The 19,922-nt window shown below is 49.5% G+C and overlaps 2 protein-coding genes and 1 long non-coding RNA gene across 4 annotated transcripts; 2 read left to right on the forward strand and 1 right to left on the reverse strand.

Annotated features, from left to right (window-relative positions):
• Positions 1-21: 21 nt before the first annotated feature.
• On the forward strand, positions 22-7,794 carry sall2 (spalt-like transcription factor 2). The gene is made up of 3 exons (XM_011618913.2): positions 22-375; positions 2,874-6,504; positions 6,669-7,794. The coding sequence occupies exons 2-3, from the start codon at positions 3,064-3,066 to the stop codon at positions 6,969-6,971; spliced, it is 3,744 nt and encodes a 1,247-aa protein (XP_011617215.2). The 5' UTR covers positions 22-375; positions 2,874-3,063; the 3' UTR covers positions 6,972-7,794.
• A 984-nt stretch (positions 7,795-8,778) lies between these two features.
• On the forward strand, positions 8,779-17,537 carry mmp14b (matrix metallopeptidase 14b (membrane-inserted)). Of its 2 annotated transcripts, XM_003977721.3 has the most exons (10): positions 8,781-9,297; positions 13,521-13,669; positions 13,778-13,900; positions 14,021-14,328; positions 14,616-14,777; positions 14,859-15,010; positions 15,086-15,224; positions 15,309-15,459; positions 15,936-16,051; positions 16,136-17,537. In XM_003977721.3, exons 1-10 carry the CDS (start codon positions 9,199-9,201, stop codon positions 16,627-16,629), a joined length of 1,893 nt encoding a protein of 630 aa, XP_003977770.2. In that variant the 5' UTR covers positions 8,781-9,198; the 3' UTR covers positions 16,630-17,537. The 2 variants fall into 2 exon arrangements, with proteins under 2 accessions (XP_011617214.2, XP_003977770.2); XM_011618912.2 differs by having other exon boundaries at positions 8,779-9,297; positions 14,616-15,010.
• LOC115247948 (uncharacterized) lies at positions 9,687-19,260 on the reverse strand. Its single transcript, XR_003887001.1, has 4 exons — positions 18,130-19,260; positions 17,870-18,023; positions 10,388-10,483; positions 9,687-9,957 (listed from the first exon to the last, which is right to left on the reverse strand). It is a non-coding gene; the product is annotated as an uncharacterized lncRNA (long non-coding RNA).
• Positions 19,261-19,922: the final 662 nt, after the last annotated feature.

Below are 19,922 nucleotides of genomic sequence, written 5' to 3' on the forward strand. Positions count from 1 at the left end.
CAGTTGAAGCAGGCCCGACAAATACAAAGGGACGAGGGGGGGAGCAGCGCGCACGGCCGCGGAGGGGGGAGGACGGAGGAAAAAATCAATCCAGCCGCTGCGGCGCGTCTGCACCGACTGCCGGACAATGTGTTACTGCAGTCAGGCATAAAAACGAGCCTCTGTCATAAGAGACAAAGCGATCCGCGACGGAGATAAATAATTGAAAAAAATGCGGCTGCTCGACTGCGCATCACCGGGAGCGAGCGTGGAAGAGCTGCGCCAGTGTCCCGGCTGAGCGACGGAGTCGGTCTTACCCAACATAACCTCCGGAGCGGCATCCCTCCCACCTGTCATAAAACAATATCGCCGCCGAAAATCGTCGCGACGCGCACGGTGGGTACTTTTTTTTTTTTTTTTTTTAGTGTGTTTATGTGAAAGGATCGTGTCGGCGACGAGCGGCCTGTGGCTGAAATGCACATCCGGGACTTTTTTTGTGGAAGTCATATTATTTTATGATTCATAACTTGTTATGATGCGGGGGCGCGCCTGACGTGCAACAGGTCGACGTACAGTAGCGGGGACGCGCTTGGCTCGGCTGAATTTTCGCTTTTTGGACCAAAACATTGCTTCCCCCCACCCCCCTCTTTACGCAACCGAACGTCGAGTAGCACTGGCATGAATTCGCAGTAAAAATGACGTTTGTGGCACTTTACGGTTCTGGTTACGATTTAGGAATATATTAGATTTTTGACTGTGTGATCAATGTTAGCATGAAAATATGTTTAAATTATCAGACTTCACTGGTTCATACACAAAAGTACCTATAGCCATTAAAAAAATATTGACGTGTAATTGAATATCTATATAACTATGTTATAATAAATATACCTGGACCCCTCTGAAAAGCTCTTTAGCTTGGGGGGGGGGGGGGGGGGGGTGTCCTATTTCAAATGTGCCAACCACATATATCAGACCTGTGATGCTTTTTATTATTCAGGCCAAGCCTCTTGAATGTTATGGATGTCACAATGGGAATAACAGTTTTCCTCCTCACTGTCTTTCTGTCAGTCGTCTCACTTACTGTCCACGTGGTGCACACTTGGTATGAGGGTGAAAAAGGGAGTATTGTGCGTCCAGTCAGTGGCCTTATGTGCAGGAGAGGCTCCGGCAGCGTGACGCTCACTCAGCTGTGCTCCCTCAAGGCCATTGTTTGAAATTCCACCCAATTTCAGCTGTTTACCAGGCAAACATGGGAGCCCGCGTAGGTGCAAATGCAACAAAACACACGAGCGAGGTGGTTTTTGGACACCCACCTGCTTTAAATGTCAAGAAAAACAGCAGATTTCGACGATTGAGTGGATGCAGAAATGGCTTTTGGGCGCCCTAAACCCTGCATGCCACCACATGATGGACTTGAACGTCAGAGCGGGTTTGGGTTTTACTAAAGAGAGGCCGCGGCTGTAAAGAAGGGGTGTTCACTCGCCATTTGAATGCAAAGTAGAGGATGAACAAGTGAGCCGTGTGTGTGCGCGAGCTTTTAGACAAGGGGGACATGTCAAGAGAAGGGCCACTTGGCCCTTTATTCCTTTCTATACACCATAATGAAGACGTGCTCCATCCATGCACACATTTTTAGACTCTGGAAGTATTTTTGTACATTTGAATCATTCAGACACACAATGAGTAAAAGGGGTGTTTGCCAAAATGTGGATCCCACATTGAAAAAAGGCCCCAGCAGCTTATGAGCCTGATTATCAGTGCTGGTGGGGATTATACCGAGAGATGCCTGAGGCTCCACAGTTGGATTCACACTGAATGTGACTTTCAGATCGCTGTACGGTGCTTTTAATTAACATGCAGGGATTGTTTGAGGGTGTTTTTGTGATGCATTTTCTGTCACTCAGCCAAAGGAGACGGTCCAAATAGTGACGGCATTGATCATTTAACAGCGTATTTACTTTAATAGACTTGGTTTTAGGTTGTGTTATTTTATGATAAGGGAAAAAAAGAGGCCTTTGGAATTAATTTGTTGGCTAATCGTCCTCAATCACCCTTTGAGGTTGCAACCTCGAGCTCTTTTCTGCCTTATTAAACACACATTTCTTCGCTCCTGCAGATACAGACCACCCGCGTAAGCAAATCCCCAGAGAAATGTGCGTGTTTAATTCATAAAGGAAAAACAGAAATCCAGCCAATGGAGTGACACAACAAGTTGCTGCTTGTTGTTTGTGTGCTTGTGTGTGTGTGTGTGTGTGTGTGCGTGTGCGTGTGTGTGTGTGTGTGTGTGTGTGTGGGGTGGGGGGTGGAAAGATTAGCATAAACAAACAAACCTTGCTTACATTCTCTCATTGCACCAATGCGTGCTCAACTTTAAAAGACTGCCGTTTGCAAATGACAAATCAGTTTTTAGTGAGAATTTTAGGGGTTCTATCTTCACCGCCTCTTTATCTGCTTATAATGGACACTTCCACGTTTGGAGGTGGATCCTTTATGTGGGTGGGCAGGTAGAGTGAGGTAAAGCCTATTGTCTTGTTGTGTGTTGCCCTGGAAACGAGTTAGGCTCCACTAGGGGTGAGCGGCGTATTCTTTCTGATCAGTGGGATCTGTGTGCCTGCAAGCGTGAAGCGTTTTCCTGTGTGTCGGTGGGAGTGGGGAAGCTGAGCCTTGATAAGGAAAGACAGAGCAAATAAAAGAAAGCAACGGTGGGCGATAAGAGGGTGGAGTTCTGAGTTAAGAGTCATTTCTTATCCTGCCAAGTTGTGCCATTTCCCAGCAACCATCTGCCTCCGCTGTTTGGGTTCTTTCCTGAGGTGGAAGACCATGACGCCAACTGTTGTTGTCATTCATGACGCCGAAATTACAGAGAGATTTTCTGCTTTTAATTTCAATAGATTACACCTGGAAGACTCTCCATTTCTCCTGGATTCGCCCTTTTACTCTCCATCGTTGACAGCGTTCAGAAGAACTCTCAGAGCTTCTCACTCCTCCTCGCTACTATCAAGCTCACTCAGCCGGTGCTCTCAGCAGCCCCTCAAAGGCCCTCAGCCCATCCTCACTTAATTTCTGTTCTGAAGAGCAACGATGGCTTCTCCCAAATTGGGGTTGCCAGTTCCCACCACCAATTCTTCCTCCTCTTTGGCGTCTGCCACTCTGTGTCCGCCACAACCCCCTGGGAGCCCCAGCCATGTGCCACAGGGCCCGCCAAGTCCTCTTACATCTGCTCCTAGCCCGGGCGTGACATCGGCTGCACCTTCTAGGACCCAGCTGAATATTGCCCTGATTCTGGAGGAACTGCGAGTGCTGCAGCAGAGGCAGATCCACCAGATGCAGATAACAGAGGAAATCTGTAGACAGGTGCTACGCCTTGGTGGAGCATCCTATACCCTAGAGACCCCTTTCCAGCACCTTCTTCCTCCACTTCCTCAGCTGTGTCTGGAAGACAGTAAAAGGGAGGCAAGTCCAAATTCACAGCCAAGTGCGCCTGAGACTTCCACATCTGTGACTCCTCTCTTGGCATGTTTCTCCTCCCTACTCCCTGCTGATGTAGCTGACAAACCCCTAAACTCAAACAGCTCCTTGTCTCAAATACTGAAGCCCCACAAATCCCAGGGAGAAGGAGTGGTGGGTCATTGTCATCCGAAGGGGAGTTCTCAATCCTCAGTCCCCATCACCCCGTCCTCAGACGCCGCTGTAGCTTCCTCCCAGTATCCCCTCGCGCTGTCTTTGGCACTTCCCAATTGTTGTCTTAACGAGAAATCTTCCAATACGACTTTAATGAGCGGACACCTTGGCCGATCGCACCAAAGCTCTTCCCTCCCCACGTCACTGCCTGCAGCTCAAAACTCTAAACAAGTTGTCTCAGGAGGACTAGAGTCTTTCACAACCACTGGCCGCCTGCAACATGCCTGCCGCTTCTGTGGGAAAATGTTCAGCAGTGATTCTTCGCTACAGATACATTTGCGCTCGCATACAGGGGAACGACCTTACCAGTGTCCAGTGTGCCTCAACCGATTCACCACAAGGGGTAATCTCAAGGTGCACTTTCTACGCCACCGCGAGCAGAACCCAGAGCTCTCACTTTCACTACTGCCACCTTCCTTGTTTGGAGTAGCATTAGGAGCTAGTTGCAGGTCCGATTTTGGGAAGAGCAGTGGCAGCACTGGTGATGTTAACATCGTACAGAAAAGGCCAAAAAGCAGGCCTGAGGATGAAACATGTGGTAGTGATGTGGAAGTCAGTGGCCCTGCTACCTTGTCTGCGGGGACCTCTGGAGGGCCTACACCTTCTACTCTACCCTTGGCCCCAAATGTTAACCTGGCTTTGATTTCACATTCTCTTCTGCAACTTAATAGAGCAGCGGCTGTAGCTGCAGCAGCTTCTATTACCTCCAGCACCTCCCATTCGGCATCTTCAGCCTCCACATCATCTCTGGTTACTTCCCTTCTCTCCAATCCATCCTTATCCTCATCCTCTGCCCTCGCAGAGTTGTTCAAGGGTGCCAAACAGCACTTTGATGAGAACACTCCGCCTATGGCACAAATTATTTCACCTGAAAACTACCCCCAGCTAGCTCACCTACCTAAGCTTCTTTTCCCATCCATTTCCACTTCTTCTACTCCTGTTCCACACTCATCCCTCTACACTCATCCAGCCTTAAGTCTGCTACGTGCACCATTATCTTCAGCTTCCCGCTCCCACCAACATGCTTCATCCAGCCATTCTCAGTTGTCGGCTCCATTCTCTACCTTTTCGAAAGCCCCTGGTCCACTCACAGCCACTCCATCTTCTCTGCCAATGACAATTGCCACCGCCACTCCTACGTCCGAAACCTCCAAGCTGCAGAGGCTGGTAGAGAACCTCGAAAAGATGCCTCCTTCCTCTTCACCGTGGGTGTCGTCTTCATCAATCATGGAAAGATTATGCAGCAATACTGCTACCTCATCAGCGAGTTCAGCCAACGGTCGTTTTACTAATGCCAGCACTTCGACCACTTACGTCATGGCTTCCCCACCATCTTCTGCTCCTGCCTCCGCTTGTGTTTCTAACTTCAGCCAGGACTTCATGGGTGCACTTGGAATAAATGCTAATGGGGTGAAGGCCATGGCAGGGGGGTTACTACCACCATTAAGTATCACAGGTCCAACTACAAACCTCACAAACAACCAGTGTGGGGTATGTCTACGGGTGTTGAGCTGCCCCAGAGCATTGCGTCTGCATCAAGCTACACACCTGGGAGAGCGGCCTTTCCCATGTAAGATATGTGGGAGGTCATTCTCGACCAAAGGCAGCCTGCGTTCACATCTGGCGACCCATCACGCACGACCACACAATGCATGTGTGCAGAACTCTTGCCCCCTGTGCCAGCGCAAGTTCACTAACGCCCTCGTGCTCCAGCACCACATCCGTATGCACCTTGGTGGGCAGTTGCCCACAGATGGCACAGAGACACCTGCACATAAGATGCCAAATGAATCCAGTGTGAAACCACTGCCACAGTCTCAGTCCCAGGCTAAGGATCTAACCACTGCTTCTAGTGAAGCTTCCCAATTACCGGGACATTCTGTGAGCCCAGCATTGGACATGACCCTTGTCTCGACTGGTTTAAAATCAGTTGACAAGTCTAGATCCTCGAGCCCGGAGCTTATCCCACCTTCTGATCTTACTCCTGACCCCTCCATCAATCCAGCCACGCAGACTCCTCCACAAGCCTGCATAGAACCACCTGTCCTTTGTGTCAGTGCTCCTCTTCCAGCTTCCCAGGAAAGAGACCAGTCTTCCCCAGCTGACAACCAAGTTGAACAACAATCCAGTGTTGATGTTTTTCTCCCCAAATCTCCCCCATCACCATCTTCCCCCACCATGACCAAAACAACAGCGTCTTCTAACGCCATGGAAGTGGATTGCGGTATTGATGAAGAAACAGACGCAGTTCTTTCCAGTTCGAACCAAGAAGACCTTCAGAGCACACCTGCTCCCAGTGCCTCATTTGATTTTTCTTCCACCACTACATCTTCAAATGCCGTAGTGAGTCAGGATGTCGATGCTTCGGCGGTCTTGGAACTGGACTCCAGGCCTCAATCCCCAGAACCCATGGAGGAGGACAAAGAACAGCTTCCTTCACCAGCATCACCAAAGCAAGACCAAACAACTGTGCCCGACGATGGAGAGCCAACAATGGCATCGACTTCAGAGACTGTTGACACTGTTGCTGCTGAAGGTGCACCACAGACAGGTGCACCACAGACAGGCGCACCACAGACAGGTGCACCACAGACAGGTGCACCACAGACAGCTGCCACTTTTGTAAGGGAGACTCGTCAGAGCTTCCATTTTGGTTCCTTTGAGAGGGACAAACAGGTGGAAGGTGCTGAGATTAAGAGACTGGCTCTGGGTGGAGAGAAGGAGGCTTCTGCCACCATCAGCCTCGTCCCAACCCTCCCCTCACCGATGTCTCGTCCTGAGAAGAAGACCTACTGCTGTGCCGAGTGTGGGAAAGAATATGCCAGTCGCAGTGGCCTCAAGGTGGGGATGGATGTAATTCAGATCTAATTCTTTATTGATCGGCTGTATTGATGTATTGGCTATAGTATTAGTAGATTTAACATTATTTTTGTATGTTTATTTTTTACTTCATGCTACAATGCCTGTGCCTCCCTAAACAAAAATATTGCTCTTCGTTTTCCCAGGGACACATGAAGCACCACGGCGTTGTAACAAAAGCACGTCCACTGTCCCGGAGCGTCCGCTCCTCCGCTGAACGTCTTCCCTCTTCGGCGTCGATGACCGCTTTAAACATTCCTGCCACCAGGAGCTCAACGGGCTTCTGGAATCAGTACCAAGCATTTCTCAACAGCACCAGTCACAAGCCAAATGACGAGCCCACCTCCGGCAACCAGGCAGAGATCGAGGCAGCCGAATCGCCTGTTGCATCGGACATGGAGCCGAAAGCCCCCAGTGAAGCAAGAGGGGATTCCAGCGAAGGCCGCTAGCGTGACCGACGTCGATTGGTGGGTAACGTTATGGTATTTTCACCCATGTCGTCCGTCGGTGAAACCGCGTAAGCGTTTGCATTGTGCCGCTTCCTCAACATAGTTCACGTATCCTGTCAGTTTGATCGTCAGAGTAATATGTCTGTTCGTGAAAGTCGTGAGTCAGTCAGCATGGTATCGTGTTTAAAAAAATAAAAAAAAATAGAGGAGAAAATACGGAATTCAATTGTTCCAAGTTTAATGCAAATGCAGAAACTGTATCTCTGTTGTGTAAGTGTTTCATATGAGAAGAGGGTCAAAAAATGATCAGTGGCTTTTCTTTTTTTTTTAACCACAGGAAAAAAAAATTAGGCGCTAATTAGACACTTAGTCACAATTATATGAAGATAACAACTATTCGTGTTGTGCTGCACACAGAAACCGAACAGTCGGCACCAGGGGAGCTGTTTGCTATTTAAAAGGACTTTTTGACAATGTTGGCCTGACTTAGATTCAATATTTTACATTCAAGATATTATTCCTTGAAGCTATCAAAGATTTCGAACGTTTGTTTTTCTTGCCGTTCACTCACTTTCTTGTGGTTCGTTTCGGACTCTGCGGTCCTTTGACCGCAGGACCGCAGCGGCGTTTGTAAAGCCAGTGAGGACATGTTCTTTGTTATCTTTGACCTTGAAATTTGTGAATAGTGGCTGTCGTTTGGTCCAACATTAATACCTGTAACTAATTTTCAGTTTCTAAATCTGTAAGTTGCTATAGATCTATGTCTTTGTTGTAAACTGTACCTTCAGTATCTCCATAATAAACTTTGGGAATCCCAATTCTACCCCAGTCGCAACGTGTTGAAATGTGTGTGAGATGTCTCAGAGTCACGTCACCATCTCTGCATTCCCCACGATGACCCAATCCCCTCTTGTGTTGCAACCGCTGGGATAGAGGGGAGTGGAGACGGGTGTGTAAACATAAATCTACAGGTAGGGTGTGTCTGGAGTCCTAAAGAATGCACAGCTTCATGGTTTCCACAGCAGTGAGCTTATGTGATGGGACATCCATCGCGCCCATGACCACAAAGAAAGGGAGTTCCACCACATGCGTGCCAGGGACTTCATTATGTCAATGTAACATCATGTGCATGCAGAACTTCACACAGATGTCCCAGGACAGCTGTGGGAGGACGCTCCTCCCATTCAGTACAGAATATATCATACAGAATGTTTTGCTTATGAAGCCATTTTTGAGAACATTTTGCCCATTACTGGCCTAGTACATGAAAACACCTCCATCCCCTCCTAGGAAGCCTTTTTTTTTCTTCCACTCAATAAAAACCAGCGATAAATACTTCCTCATCTCCTTATTAGGTTACCGAGCTGGTGATGTAGTTATACCCTGCGACGTTAGAGGGCGCACTTCTCACTGTAAAGTCCCTGACCCTTCGTATTACACTCTGCTTGTGCTCACTTCAGTTAAAAGGCACTAAAACGAGTTCAAAACATCTATTTAATTGTATCTGTGAGTTCAAGGAGGCAGAAGTGACCCATTCTTGTAACTTGGGGATTAAAAACCACCATTGTAGAAAGCATTTTGTTGATATGTACTGTATTCTTAAAGTTGTAAAATCATTTTTTCTTGCCTTTTCCCAGACTTTCCACTCTGCATGTATAATCAATGTTGAGAATTCCTTTGAGCAATGAAGCATTTGATGATCGTTCAATTTTAAACCAAATGCCAAGGTCATCAAGTTAGTTTCGGCTGTCCGCGGTGGAGGGGCGGGATGAATTAGGAGGGGGAGGTTTACAACCCTCTACTTTCCGGCTAAAGGTCTCTGGGGAGAATCAAACTACCACGTCTGCAACGAGCGGAGGAGAAGAGAGGATCAAAATAAGCCGACGGAGAAGAGGGACTGTCCGGGCGTGGAAAACAAAGGCTGCCGCAACATCTGGAGCAAAGTTTTAGGCGTAAAAGGCGCGCAGCTATTCGGACTTCCGTTTCCCAGTAAGGTCCCAGAATTAAAGGAGAATGCGCAGACTGGAATAACCCCTCTGCTGGTTCTGTAAGAAATAAGTTACAGAAACGCAGCGCTGCGGGATCTGCGGGAATCGAAGAATCGGTGCGCCGAACGCGCTTTGAAAGAAATCTCCCGTATGATGATCTGACAAGTTTACAGGTAGCGAGTTAGGAAAGTGTTCGATTTTTTTTATTTTATTTTAGCGTTTTAAAGGTGATTCAAGCGATGGCTCCAAAGCTGAAGTCGCCTGTCCGGCTGCTGCTGTTGGCGGTGGTTTTGGAGCTGAGCGCACAAGGATCGACGGACAGAGAAGTCAAACCAGAGGTGAGACTCCACACAAAGGCGTAAATCTGAGATGAGCAGTCCACAGCGCACGGTTGGAGATGTAACCCAGACAGCCCCGCATACACGAAAGCAAGAAAGACATCAATAGCCAGATAAATTGATTAAAAAGGTTAATTTCGGGTGAATAGCAACGTTCTAAGAAGTCAGAGTTCCTGATTGTCATTCGGCCAAACCCACAAACGTAGTCAAAAACACTTGGCTTTGTGAAGTCTAATGACGGTAACAACAAAAATATGGGGAGGGCCCTGACCCCGGTGAGAGGAAACAGCCCATAATGAGGAGAGCGCTGGGGAAAAGGCTGAGAAATGCTGAGCAGGCAGAACAGAAACAAATGCAAATTGGGGGGCCGATAGATGTCGGTAGCTTTATTCCGAAGAAGGGTGTAATCGCTGCCATCTGTCCCGAGTTAAGTCTTTCTGAGGGAGGTGGGCATCTGCAGCATGTCAGCTGTGATTGCTGCGGAAAGATCACTCCCAAGCCTTTGAACAATGATTCCGATCCAAAAACCTGCTGAGATCACGTCCCTCTCGAACCTGCACATCGGCAGTCATCCAAAAACATCTGGACGCTCCTCAACTTCTGCAGGAAGCGGCACTGATGCGAGTCCCCAAACATTTGCCTCCTCCGGTCCCGTCGACGCTTGGTTCAAAAACAAACAAACAAAAAATGCTTGTGTGTGATTTTTGCTGGGTCGCGCTGAAGTGCCAAAAGTGTCTGAATCACTGGATCCATCTTGTGGTTTGTGGAATACGGAATGATAATTCCAGCCGTACTCCAACTGTAACTCAACACAAATGACCTACATATGGCTGAGAATCAGTGATTGGATGGGAATCGCCACAGTTTGCAACCTTTGAACGCAGCTTTTCCAACCCAGTGACTTTTAATACGGGCTGATGCTGCTCTATAAGCTAACCATGTTATTTTTAATATGCTTATGAACCCAAGCTTTCCATAACGTTGACATCAGCTGAGATCAAACTACATGACACAGAGGGGCAGAGCTTACGGAGGTCTATAATCACGTAGAATCTCGTAGCATGGATATAAAACCCGCCTGTATCAGCACCTGGTTCCAGGCCGCAGGAAGTCCAGCGGAGGGTTTTCCTGCTGGTCAGTGTGTGAGAGCGGCCGTCAGGATTCTGAGGATGTCGGCAAGTCATGTCTGTGGTGGAGAGAGGAAGAGGGCAGTGGGACGTTGGTTAGTGTGTCAGCAATCACACACACGCGCACACACACACGCACGCACGCACGGCGTCTTTAACGAGGCGCTGAGGTCATTTATGCTGAGGAAGAGGAGTGATGAAAGCGGAGCAGACAGTGAGGAGGCTGTTGCGGACTAGAAAGGACGGCATTGTGGTGACGGGAGTGATGCAATCGAAAGAAAGGAAGGCAGGAATTAAATTAGAGGGCGGTGTGACACACATCCCGTATGAACATATGCCCTCTTTCTTCCGGGGAGGATTTAGGAAAACGTCGCCTCTAAAAGGTCAGAAGCTGGCGGCCCGAAGGGCAGAAGTGGTCAAAGGATGTATGGCGAAGCGTGAGGTCATCGCCTCACTTCCTCTTTAAGGAGGAAACGCACACATTTAAGATGGTCTCTGTGTTCCTCATCGGTCATGTGGGCGCAGGTCCGTGTTTTCCACTCCTTTGTCACGAGGTCTTATCGTTGTTGGCTGCAGACCTGGTGTTTAATGGACAGCAGCTGGGGGGATGTGGGGGGGGACACCCGTTTAAAGATGTTTCTACGTGTGCGTTGACCAGCTGCCAGTCTTTTTTTTTTTCCTTTCTCCCAAAAGTACATCAACAAGTTGGATTTCAACAGTCAACTCCCTCGAGACACACGAGCAAGCAGCAAAAGCCAATAATGAGCTGCTGCCAGAGGAGAGGGAGCAATAATTTCATACGTTTATGATAGCTTACAGCTAGATTCTACTGGGAGCGTGCGTGTGTGTGTGTGTGTGTGTGTGTGTGTGTGTGTGTGTGTGTGTGCATTTGACCCATATAACCATGAATCTCATCTCCTGGCCTCCATTAATGGAACATCTGACTCTGAAACCTCTCTCTTATGCTACAGAGATCCATAGCAACCCTTTGCTTCTCTTAAGTCTTCCATTTAGCAATAAACTCTCATGACTGCACCGTTCAAACTCCCAGACCTTAACGGTGGTGTTTCCCTGATGTGGACTGCAGATGTGGGAGGAAAAACAATGAAACCTATTAGCCTAAAGTAATGGTGAATAGTGCATAAACAGAGGACAGCGGGCTCTCCACAACGAGCCGTAAACGGTTAAAACCTTTTTACTTGAAGGCTTTGTGGTATAAAGGCCTGGTGTGCAGGGTAAATATTGTAAAGTCAGTTATTATTAGCATACAATGTTCATATTGATATTTCTGGAGCTACATCTTGCTGCCTGAAGACTCATAATGGTTAATAACTGGAAAAATGCCTGAATTTATGGCCTGTGAGTGAAGGTTCTTCTGAATTTATTGGACAAGACTGTGGGAACCACGAGTCTTCATCACAGACCTGCAATAGTCTGGGCTGTTGGCTCCTATGCCTTTGAAAATAGTGACCATTTCCTCTTCCTGCCGCTGCTTTAGTTACTCAGCCCATTACCAGCCTCAAAAATAGCCCAGCGCCAGGGTGAATAAGACCTTGTCGAGTCACCTGAGGGAGCTGTGAATCAAGCGTGGGAGCCCAGAAGGTAAAACAAATGCTCAGTGTCAGTCAACAGCAGGCCTTTTGACCGCGCACGGTGGAGGAAAGAAAACACAGAGAAGGTGTATAGGGAGAAGATTAGGGTCGAATGGCCCTACACAATTTTCTGTATGTTCAGATTGAAATCCATCTGATCCCGAGCTGCTGAAGCTTATGTTTGACTTTCCCACAGGGGTGGATGAACTGAAACAGCGACTCTTTATGTGTCCGCCGGAGTGATTCCCAACCAGAATGCACCCATTCAGTAGGGAATGACCTCCGACTGTCTGTAGGACAGACACAGAGAGACGGATTAGCCGGGACTTGGCTCCTGCATTTGCTACATAATATTAGCTCCAAAATGCTAAAAAATCTGATTGTTAGAGATGTTAGAAATGCCAGATAGGCGGCGGTAATAAAGGAGCTCTGGGTGTGGTCGGTCCTACATTTTTACCCTTCAAGTTTCTGGGTTTTCCATAAGAGAGGGATCAAGGAGGAGGCGCGGAGCCCGGAGGCGAAGACAGAGACGAGAGTGGGAAGAGTTTGAGGTTTTGGACGCAAGGATGAAGAAATTCCCACTGAAATTACTGGTTGACTGGGCAGCTGCTGCTACTGGCCTGGAGGTTGCACAAGGCCAGGTCCCAACCTGGGACACTCCCGTTCTGTTCTGCTCCAAACAGATGTGCACTGTACCCATCCAAACGAGGAGCTCCCATTAAGTAACATCGCTCCGAGCGTGTCCCAACGTGTAATTCTGCAGAAACATGCAGCGTCCTCTCAGAGCTGACAACGTTGCAGGAAAACACTAAATGTATGGAAAGTTGTGAGGAGAGACCCGTTCACGGATCTGTGACGGATATCCTCAAGAAAACACATCGTTAAAGCTGACAAAAGGGGTTCCTTTGGTGTCCGTTTAGCTTTAGTTTGAGAGGTTCGGAGGAGCTCTGTGGGCGAGAGGTGTGGAGCTGGAACACCACCAGAAGAAGAGCGAAACGAGTTGCTAGGGGAAAATAAGGTCAGGCCGAGGGAGCCGCTTGTGCAACTCACTGACCGTCGTGTTTTGTTCTGCCGGAGCCTCAAACTAATCACTTCTTCATGGACAAACTCAGCAGAACACAGAAACTGGACTTGGAGGGGTTGTTTTTCTGTTTTCGGTCTGGCAGCCATCTGCTGGAACGCCAACCGTCTCTGTTCGAGGGTTTTCAGCGTTACGTTGCCGGACGGGAGCGTGCCAGGTGCTCCCGGTGACGTTGCTCCGAACGTGCGGACGCCACAACAAAGCCGTTATTCGTGTTGTCAGTCAGGAATGTGTTTTTGCTGCCGTGGCGTGAAAACATCCTGGACCCTTTGCCAGGATCATTCCGCGGCGTCGTGACTCAGGGTTTTGATCAACAACACTCGGGTGACCCGTCACGCGCCCTCGCTCCTTACTCGGCTGAGCGTTTCCGTGGCGATGTTGCGCAACTCAGGCGGTGATTCACGCTGTTGTCTCCTTCGACAGTCATGGCTGCAGCAGTACGGGTACCTGCCCCCGGGCGACCTGAGGACACACTCCCTCCGCTCGCCTCACTCCGTGACCTCAGCCATCGCCGCCATGCAGAGGTTCTACGGCCTCACCGTCACCGGCTCCATCGACGACAACACCATCCAGTGAGCCCCTTCAAACGGCGGCGTTGGGAAACGCGGCTTTATACCCGGCGCACGCCTGCGACGGGCAGCATTCCTGCGCTGTTCTGAGTGGTTTCGTGTCTCTGGCAGGGCCATGAAGCGACCGCGCTGTGGTGTTCCAGACAAGTTTGGGGCAGAGTTGAAGAGCAACCTGAGGAGGAAGAGATACGCCATCCAGGGCTTAAAGTGGAACAAGAACGAAGTCACCTTCTCGTAAGTCACGCTCTGTTTGGGTGATGTCATGGAAACAAATGCCCTTTCCTCAAGCGGAATAAGAAGTGATTATTAACTCTTTCTTCCCCTCCATCCACACATCCTGTTTCACTTTCTCAGTATACAGAATTACACCCCCAAGGTGGGCGAGTACGAGACCTATGAGGCCATCAGGAAGGCCTTCAAGGTGTGGGAGAGCATCACTCCGCTCCGGTTCCGGGAAATCCCCTACAGCTACATACGGGACAGAGTGGAGGAGTTTGCAGACATCATGCTCTTCTTCGGCGAGGGTTTCCATGGTGACAGCAGTCCCTTTGACGGGGAGGGTGGATTCCTCGCCCATGCCTATTTCCCTGGAAACGGCATCGGCGGCGACACCCACTTTGATGCAGCCGAGCCTTGGACCGTCAAAAACCGGGATCTGACAGGTGAGGCTCCGTTAGATACGTGGTTATTGAGGACGGGACTTTTTTTCGCCTTTAAAAAGACCCTGCTGACGCAGACTTTGGCAGTTACTGGGAATTCTGATGTTGCGAGGAAAAGGCGAGCAGCAGCAGGTCCGGCGAAAAAGCCCCAGGCTACGTAAAGGGAGTGCGACTCTGCCGCATCAGCTGTTTGGGACTCTGACACATGCTCACATGACCTCATTGTTGGTTACTGGTGCACATTTGTGTGACTGAAAAAAAATTATCTTCCATCTACTGTGGTTTCACAGGTAATGACATTTTCCTGGTTGCGGTGCATGAACTGGGCCACGCTCTGGGTTTGGAGCATTCCAACGACCCTTCAGCCATCATGGCTCCCTTCTACCAGTGGATGGACACAGAAAACTTTGAACTCCCCGATGACGATCGCAGAGGCATCCAGCAACTTTATGGTGAGTTATCAAGTCACGCTGCGAACCGCTGTCACAGCCCATTAACGGTGCCTGAAACACTGGATCTTTACGCCTCTGCAGGGTCCGGATCGGGTCCCCAGCCGCCTCCTGTTACACCAGACTATGGTACTCAGCCCACATACGCCCCTGACAAGCCCCATGTTGGCCCCAACATCTGCGATGGCCACTTTGACACCATCACAACCCTCCGGGGGGAAATGTTTGTGTTCAAGGTAGACTCAGGCGCCCTCCTCGGACCGTTGGAGGCGACAGTGGCGCTGTGAGCTAACAGTTACCGTTTGTTCCAGGACAAGTGGTTCTGGAGGGTACGCAACAACCACGTGATGGACGGATACCCCATGCCCATTGGTCAGTTCTGGAGGGGACTGCCCACCCACATCAACTCTGCTTTTGAGAGAGAAGATGGAAAGTTTGCTTTCTTCAAAGGCGAGTCCCGTTTGCTAATTTAACCACGTGGGAGATTTCAGAGCAGCCGTCCTTATGTTCCGTTTCTTGACCGACTCTCTGCAGGGGACAGATATTGGGTGTTCACCGAGTCCAATCTGGACCCCGGTTTCCCCAAGAATCTGAACGAAATGGGCAGCGGACTTCCCAGAGATCGAATAGACGCGGCGCTCTACTACACACCGACCGGCCAGACGTTTTACTTCAGAGCAAACAAGTTAGTCACAAAACATTACATCCCTCAGGAAAACCTCCCACCTGCGTCAGCAGATGCGTTTCATCCGGAATTACCGCTCAAGCGACAGTCCTGAATAACAGAATCTGCCTCTTGTCCAAACATTGAAAGCAGACCTTAGTTAGCGTACCCCTATTTAAACCCTCGTCCTTGTTATGAAACGTTGGGAAAAATGTCAGTCAGTGCTTACACTGGAAAAGCCACCAACATAAACAAGGACAAACGGATGGAGTTATTTAAAAGAAACAACCAAAATTGCACAGAAACCGTCTTCTGAGGACAATTTCATGCCTTATTTTCAGAGGCCGGTTGTTAGGATGGTTGATGCTAATGTCACTGAGGCGGTTTTGGGTTTCACGCTGAGGTACAACGGCGGCAGGACCAGTCGCCGAGTCTGCGACTTTTTGGACCGCCTCAAAACTAACGACGAAATAACCTCCTGAACCGTCCCCTCTCAGGTATTATCGCTTCAACGAAGCGTCGCGATCCGTTGACGCCGGCTATCCAAAGTCAATCAGCGTGTGGCAGGGAGTGCCCGACAACTTCAAAGCAGCCTTCATGAGTAAAGATCAAGGTAAACGCGGCGTTTGGACGCCAGAAATCAAGACATCGGCCACGTCGTGATCCCTTTTGTTTCTTCTCTGTCTCCCATCAACAGCGTACACGTACTTCTACAAAGCCAACAAGTACTGGAAGTTCAACAACCAGGTCATGCGCGTGGAGCCCGGGTATCCCAAATCGGCCCTGCGGGACTGGATGGGCTGCCCGAACGAAGACCCCAAGACAGACGGAGGCAAAGGCGGAGGTGGACACGACAAGGACAAGGAAAGGGGGAAGGACAAGGAACGTGAAGATAAAGACAGAACCAGGGATAGAGAGAGGGAGCGAGAGAGGGAGAGAGAGAGGGAGCGAGAGAGGGACAGAGAGAGGGAGCGAGAGAGGGAGAGAGAGGACGAGGAAACGGAGGTGATCATTGTTGAAGTGGGTGACGATGACGCGGTCGGTGGGGGCAATAAAGTAGCGATGGTGGTGGTGCCGCTCTTCCTGCTAGCGTGCGTGATCGTGACGCTGGCCGCCTTGGTGTTTTTCCGCTGGTATGGCACTCCCAGGCGACTCCTCTACTTCCAACGCTCCTTATTGGATAAGGTGTAGACGCACCGGGAGAAGAGCGGTGGGGGGAAAAAAAGTGGACGGGAACGTAATCGGAGAGCGAGAGAAAGAGGTGAAACCACCTTACCACTGCCTTTTCTTTCTTTCTTTTTGCCCTTTCTCTCATCCCGCCCCTCTGTTATTTTTTCTCACCCGTCCGTCTCAGCCGGCCTCGTGGTCACTGACGCCAGCTCTTTGCTGTTTGTTTTAGCCTTTTCTTTCACCGTCTTAGTTTTAGTGGTCAGTGTTCTGTCCTCGTGAATTTCCGCCTTGAACCCCCCCCCCCCCCACACACACACACACACACCACCCACCCTTGCATGCTCCTTCCAGTAAGCAGTCCTTTCGCTCGCTTCCCCCCCCACCTGTCGAATTGCACATACCCACTGATGACCACATTTGCGAATGGCGGCGGCGGCGGCGTCTCCCCACCACCCAGTGAGAGACACACGTGACCGAACGGAGCCACGTGCACTATCACTATCAGAGTGCACAACTGGGGGAAGTCCGGTCGGCCAGCGATGAACGTGTCCGAGCCAGTAGGGAGCAGAAAAGGGAACCAAAGCGCCAACTGAATCATGAGATTCTTTAATCTACACTCTTTAATGCGAATGTCTTTTTTTCTTTTTTATACTAATGTCTTTAGCGCTGACTATTAAAATGATGTCATTCTAATTATGACCATTACTATTATTGTTGTTGTTGTTGTGTAAAAAAAAAAAAAAAAGAAGTGTGTGTTTTGTACATTGTCATTAAAAAGTCCTGCTGGACAGTGACATTCAGTTTTGAAAGTGGCCTTAATTTTATATTTGTGGGGACAGTGAATGGGGACGGGGATTATGTATTCTGGAAACTTGATTTTTTTTTTTTTACCTTGAATATTGAAAATAAATTGAAAGATCTGAAAATGACTCCCTTTTGTCATCGTACTTAATTATAAGCCCTGTTACACCACAAGTGAGAGGCTAGTTAGCAGCAGCAATGATGGCAACCGTGATAATAATAGTAATGATCCAGCTTTTGCAATGAGTTTGTGTTTTCCTACGCTTATATAAGCATTTCTTACTGAATAAAGTCATTCTAAAATGCTTTCTGTGCTTTGATTTTCACTTAGTCACGTTCATAAGTTATTCCAGGCTTTCAGATACACTTTAAAAAGTCACATGATGCTCTTAAAGTCGTACGCGTCGTGAATAAAATTGGAAACAGCGCGCGCTTTATCAGTGTTTCTTCCAGCTCTTACGTGGGCTGTATCGGCGACGTCGCTCCTCCTCCCAGCCTTCTCCAGTCCTCCTGGACCTCCAGGTTTCTTGCTCCCCAACCGCACCACTCTGTTACTGGGCTTCGGAAAATGTCAGGCCAGAAACTGGGATGGAAAAGGCGGCAGGGATCCAGCGCTTAAGTAGAAACAGGGATGAAGATGATGTAAAACTGTTGCTGTACAGCAGGAGAACATATCGGCGATAGCTACTCCGTGTGTGTGTGTGTGTGTGTGTATCATACCTGCCGGTACCGGTGGAGGTGCTGACACACCCTCGGGTGACCAGCACAGGCCCCCGTTACCACGGCAACGCAAACATGCCGTCACGCATGACCTGCACGGCCATAAATTCCTTTATTTGTCCGTCGTGCAGCGGGTGCGCCAGCACTCCCATCCATCACGAGCCAATAAAATCTCAAACATCCAACTCAAACGTCCCCCCCCCCCCCCAACTTCTTCATGATCCTGCTAATCAACAACTCCCTGTGAGGGCAGACTTGGAGGGGAACAATGAGGGTGGGAGTCAGAACCTCTATGATGACGCTACCGGGGCTCGTGCACCTAAAACGATGACTTTGTGTCGCCATCGTGCCCAAAATGACGAAGGGGCGCCTATTCGTCTCTTCTCCAGTGTTTTGAGAAGTCAGGGCTGGGGAGAGAAGTCACGAGGCTTTACGGGGAGGGGTGGGGGGCTTGGGGGGGGTAACTGGGCGAGTCACATTTGGAGGCCAGAGATGGAGCAGGATTCCATGAGCAACATCTGGAATTCCAACTGCATCATGCAGGCCAGACACACAGCAGGCCACAGCTATGAGAGCTGGGGGAGGAGGGGGGCGGGGGGGTTGATTTGTTTAATTGTCTTTTTACAACAAAGTCAGAATGAAGACAGTAAAACTGTTTTTTTCCCTGCCTCAGCAGATCTCAGCAGGCCTCGGTCCTCCAGCTCCTTGACCCGCACGTCAGTCCCGCCCCTGGGCCGCGGGTCAGCGTCTGATGTTTTCGGTCCTTCCCCAGCTGATTCTGCACAGCGAGGAAAAAGAATCGCCTCAGCAGAATTCTTCCCCGCAGTCCCCTCTGTGTAACCGGAGAGCTTTTTCTTCGCTGTCTGTAAAATGACTCACGGCTTTTTCACACAAAGCCCAACAAAGGGCCCGAGCACAAGGCTGCTCCAGCCAGGCTCCCCTCCCCGGGTGGACAGAAGCGTCGCTCCCCGCCCAGATTGCAGGTTTGGGAAACATTTCACCCTTCGAATATCATGAGCAAACCACTTTTGTGTCGGTCTCCTTTGCGCTGGACATTTCCTGCCTCTGTTTCAGACCACATACAAACAGGGGAAGTCCTGCTGATGACCATTTTGTCACACAATAGCAAAAAAAAAAAAAAAAAAAAAAAACCACCCTGCGGCTGTATTTACAGAACCGACCTCAGAGAAAAGACTGACTAAGTGTTCCTTCGTATTCACATAAAGTGGTTCTGGAGTAATGGGGGTTGCGTTCTTCCCGGGAAGGATGTGAGCGAGGGGAAGCACAGTCGTCAGCTGGAGTTGTGGGTTTATATACGTTCCACGTGGTTTTCATCTGCATGAGTTAAAGTTCGACCACATCCTGTGTCGAACACTAATACAACAGGAACCGAACGTCTGAAGGCGGCTCACGTCCAAAGCAGCAGGTCCAGGGAGGACATATGGAGAACTTCCTCTTGAAGTTGCGTTCAAGGAAATGGGTTATTTACGTTGCATGTGAATGCGGCGCTCCCCTGGACGCGCGTCAAACCAACAAAGACGCGCACTGGATGGTCTCCAGAGGCGCTTTGAAAGTGGAGGAAAAACAGTAAAAGAGTTGGAATAAAACGCGCACGAGTGCAGCGAGAGAGGATCGATACCTCGTGCTTTTTTTTTCCTGTTCGCGCTGCATTTATCGCTCCGTGAAGCCGTGCGCGGAAAATTACTTTCCCCCCGGCTGCGACGCACCGTCTTAGATTTCTCATTTTCACCGCGTGTTTCACCAAAGGTCGACGGATCCGTGCACGTCGGCCC

Source organism: Takifugu rubripes, chromosome 22, assembly GCF_901000725.2.
Source record: "Takifugu rubripes chromosome 22, fTakRub1.2, whole genome shotgun sequence".
Lineage (NCBI taxonomy): Eukaryota > Metazoa > Chordata > Actinopteri > Tetraodontiformes > Tetraodontidae > Takifugu > Takifugu rubripes.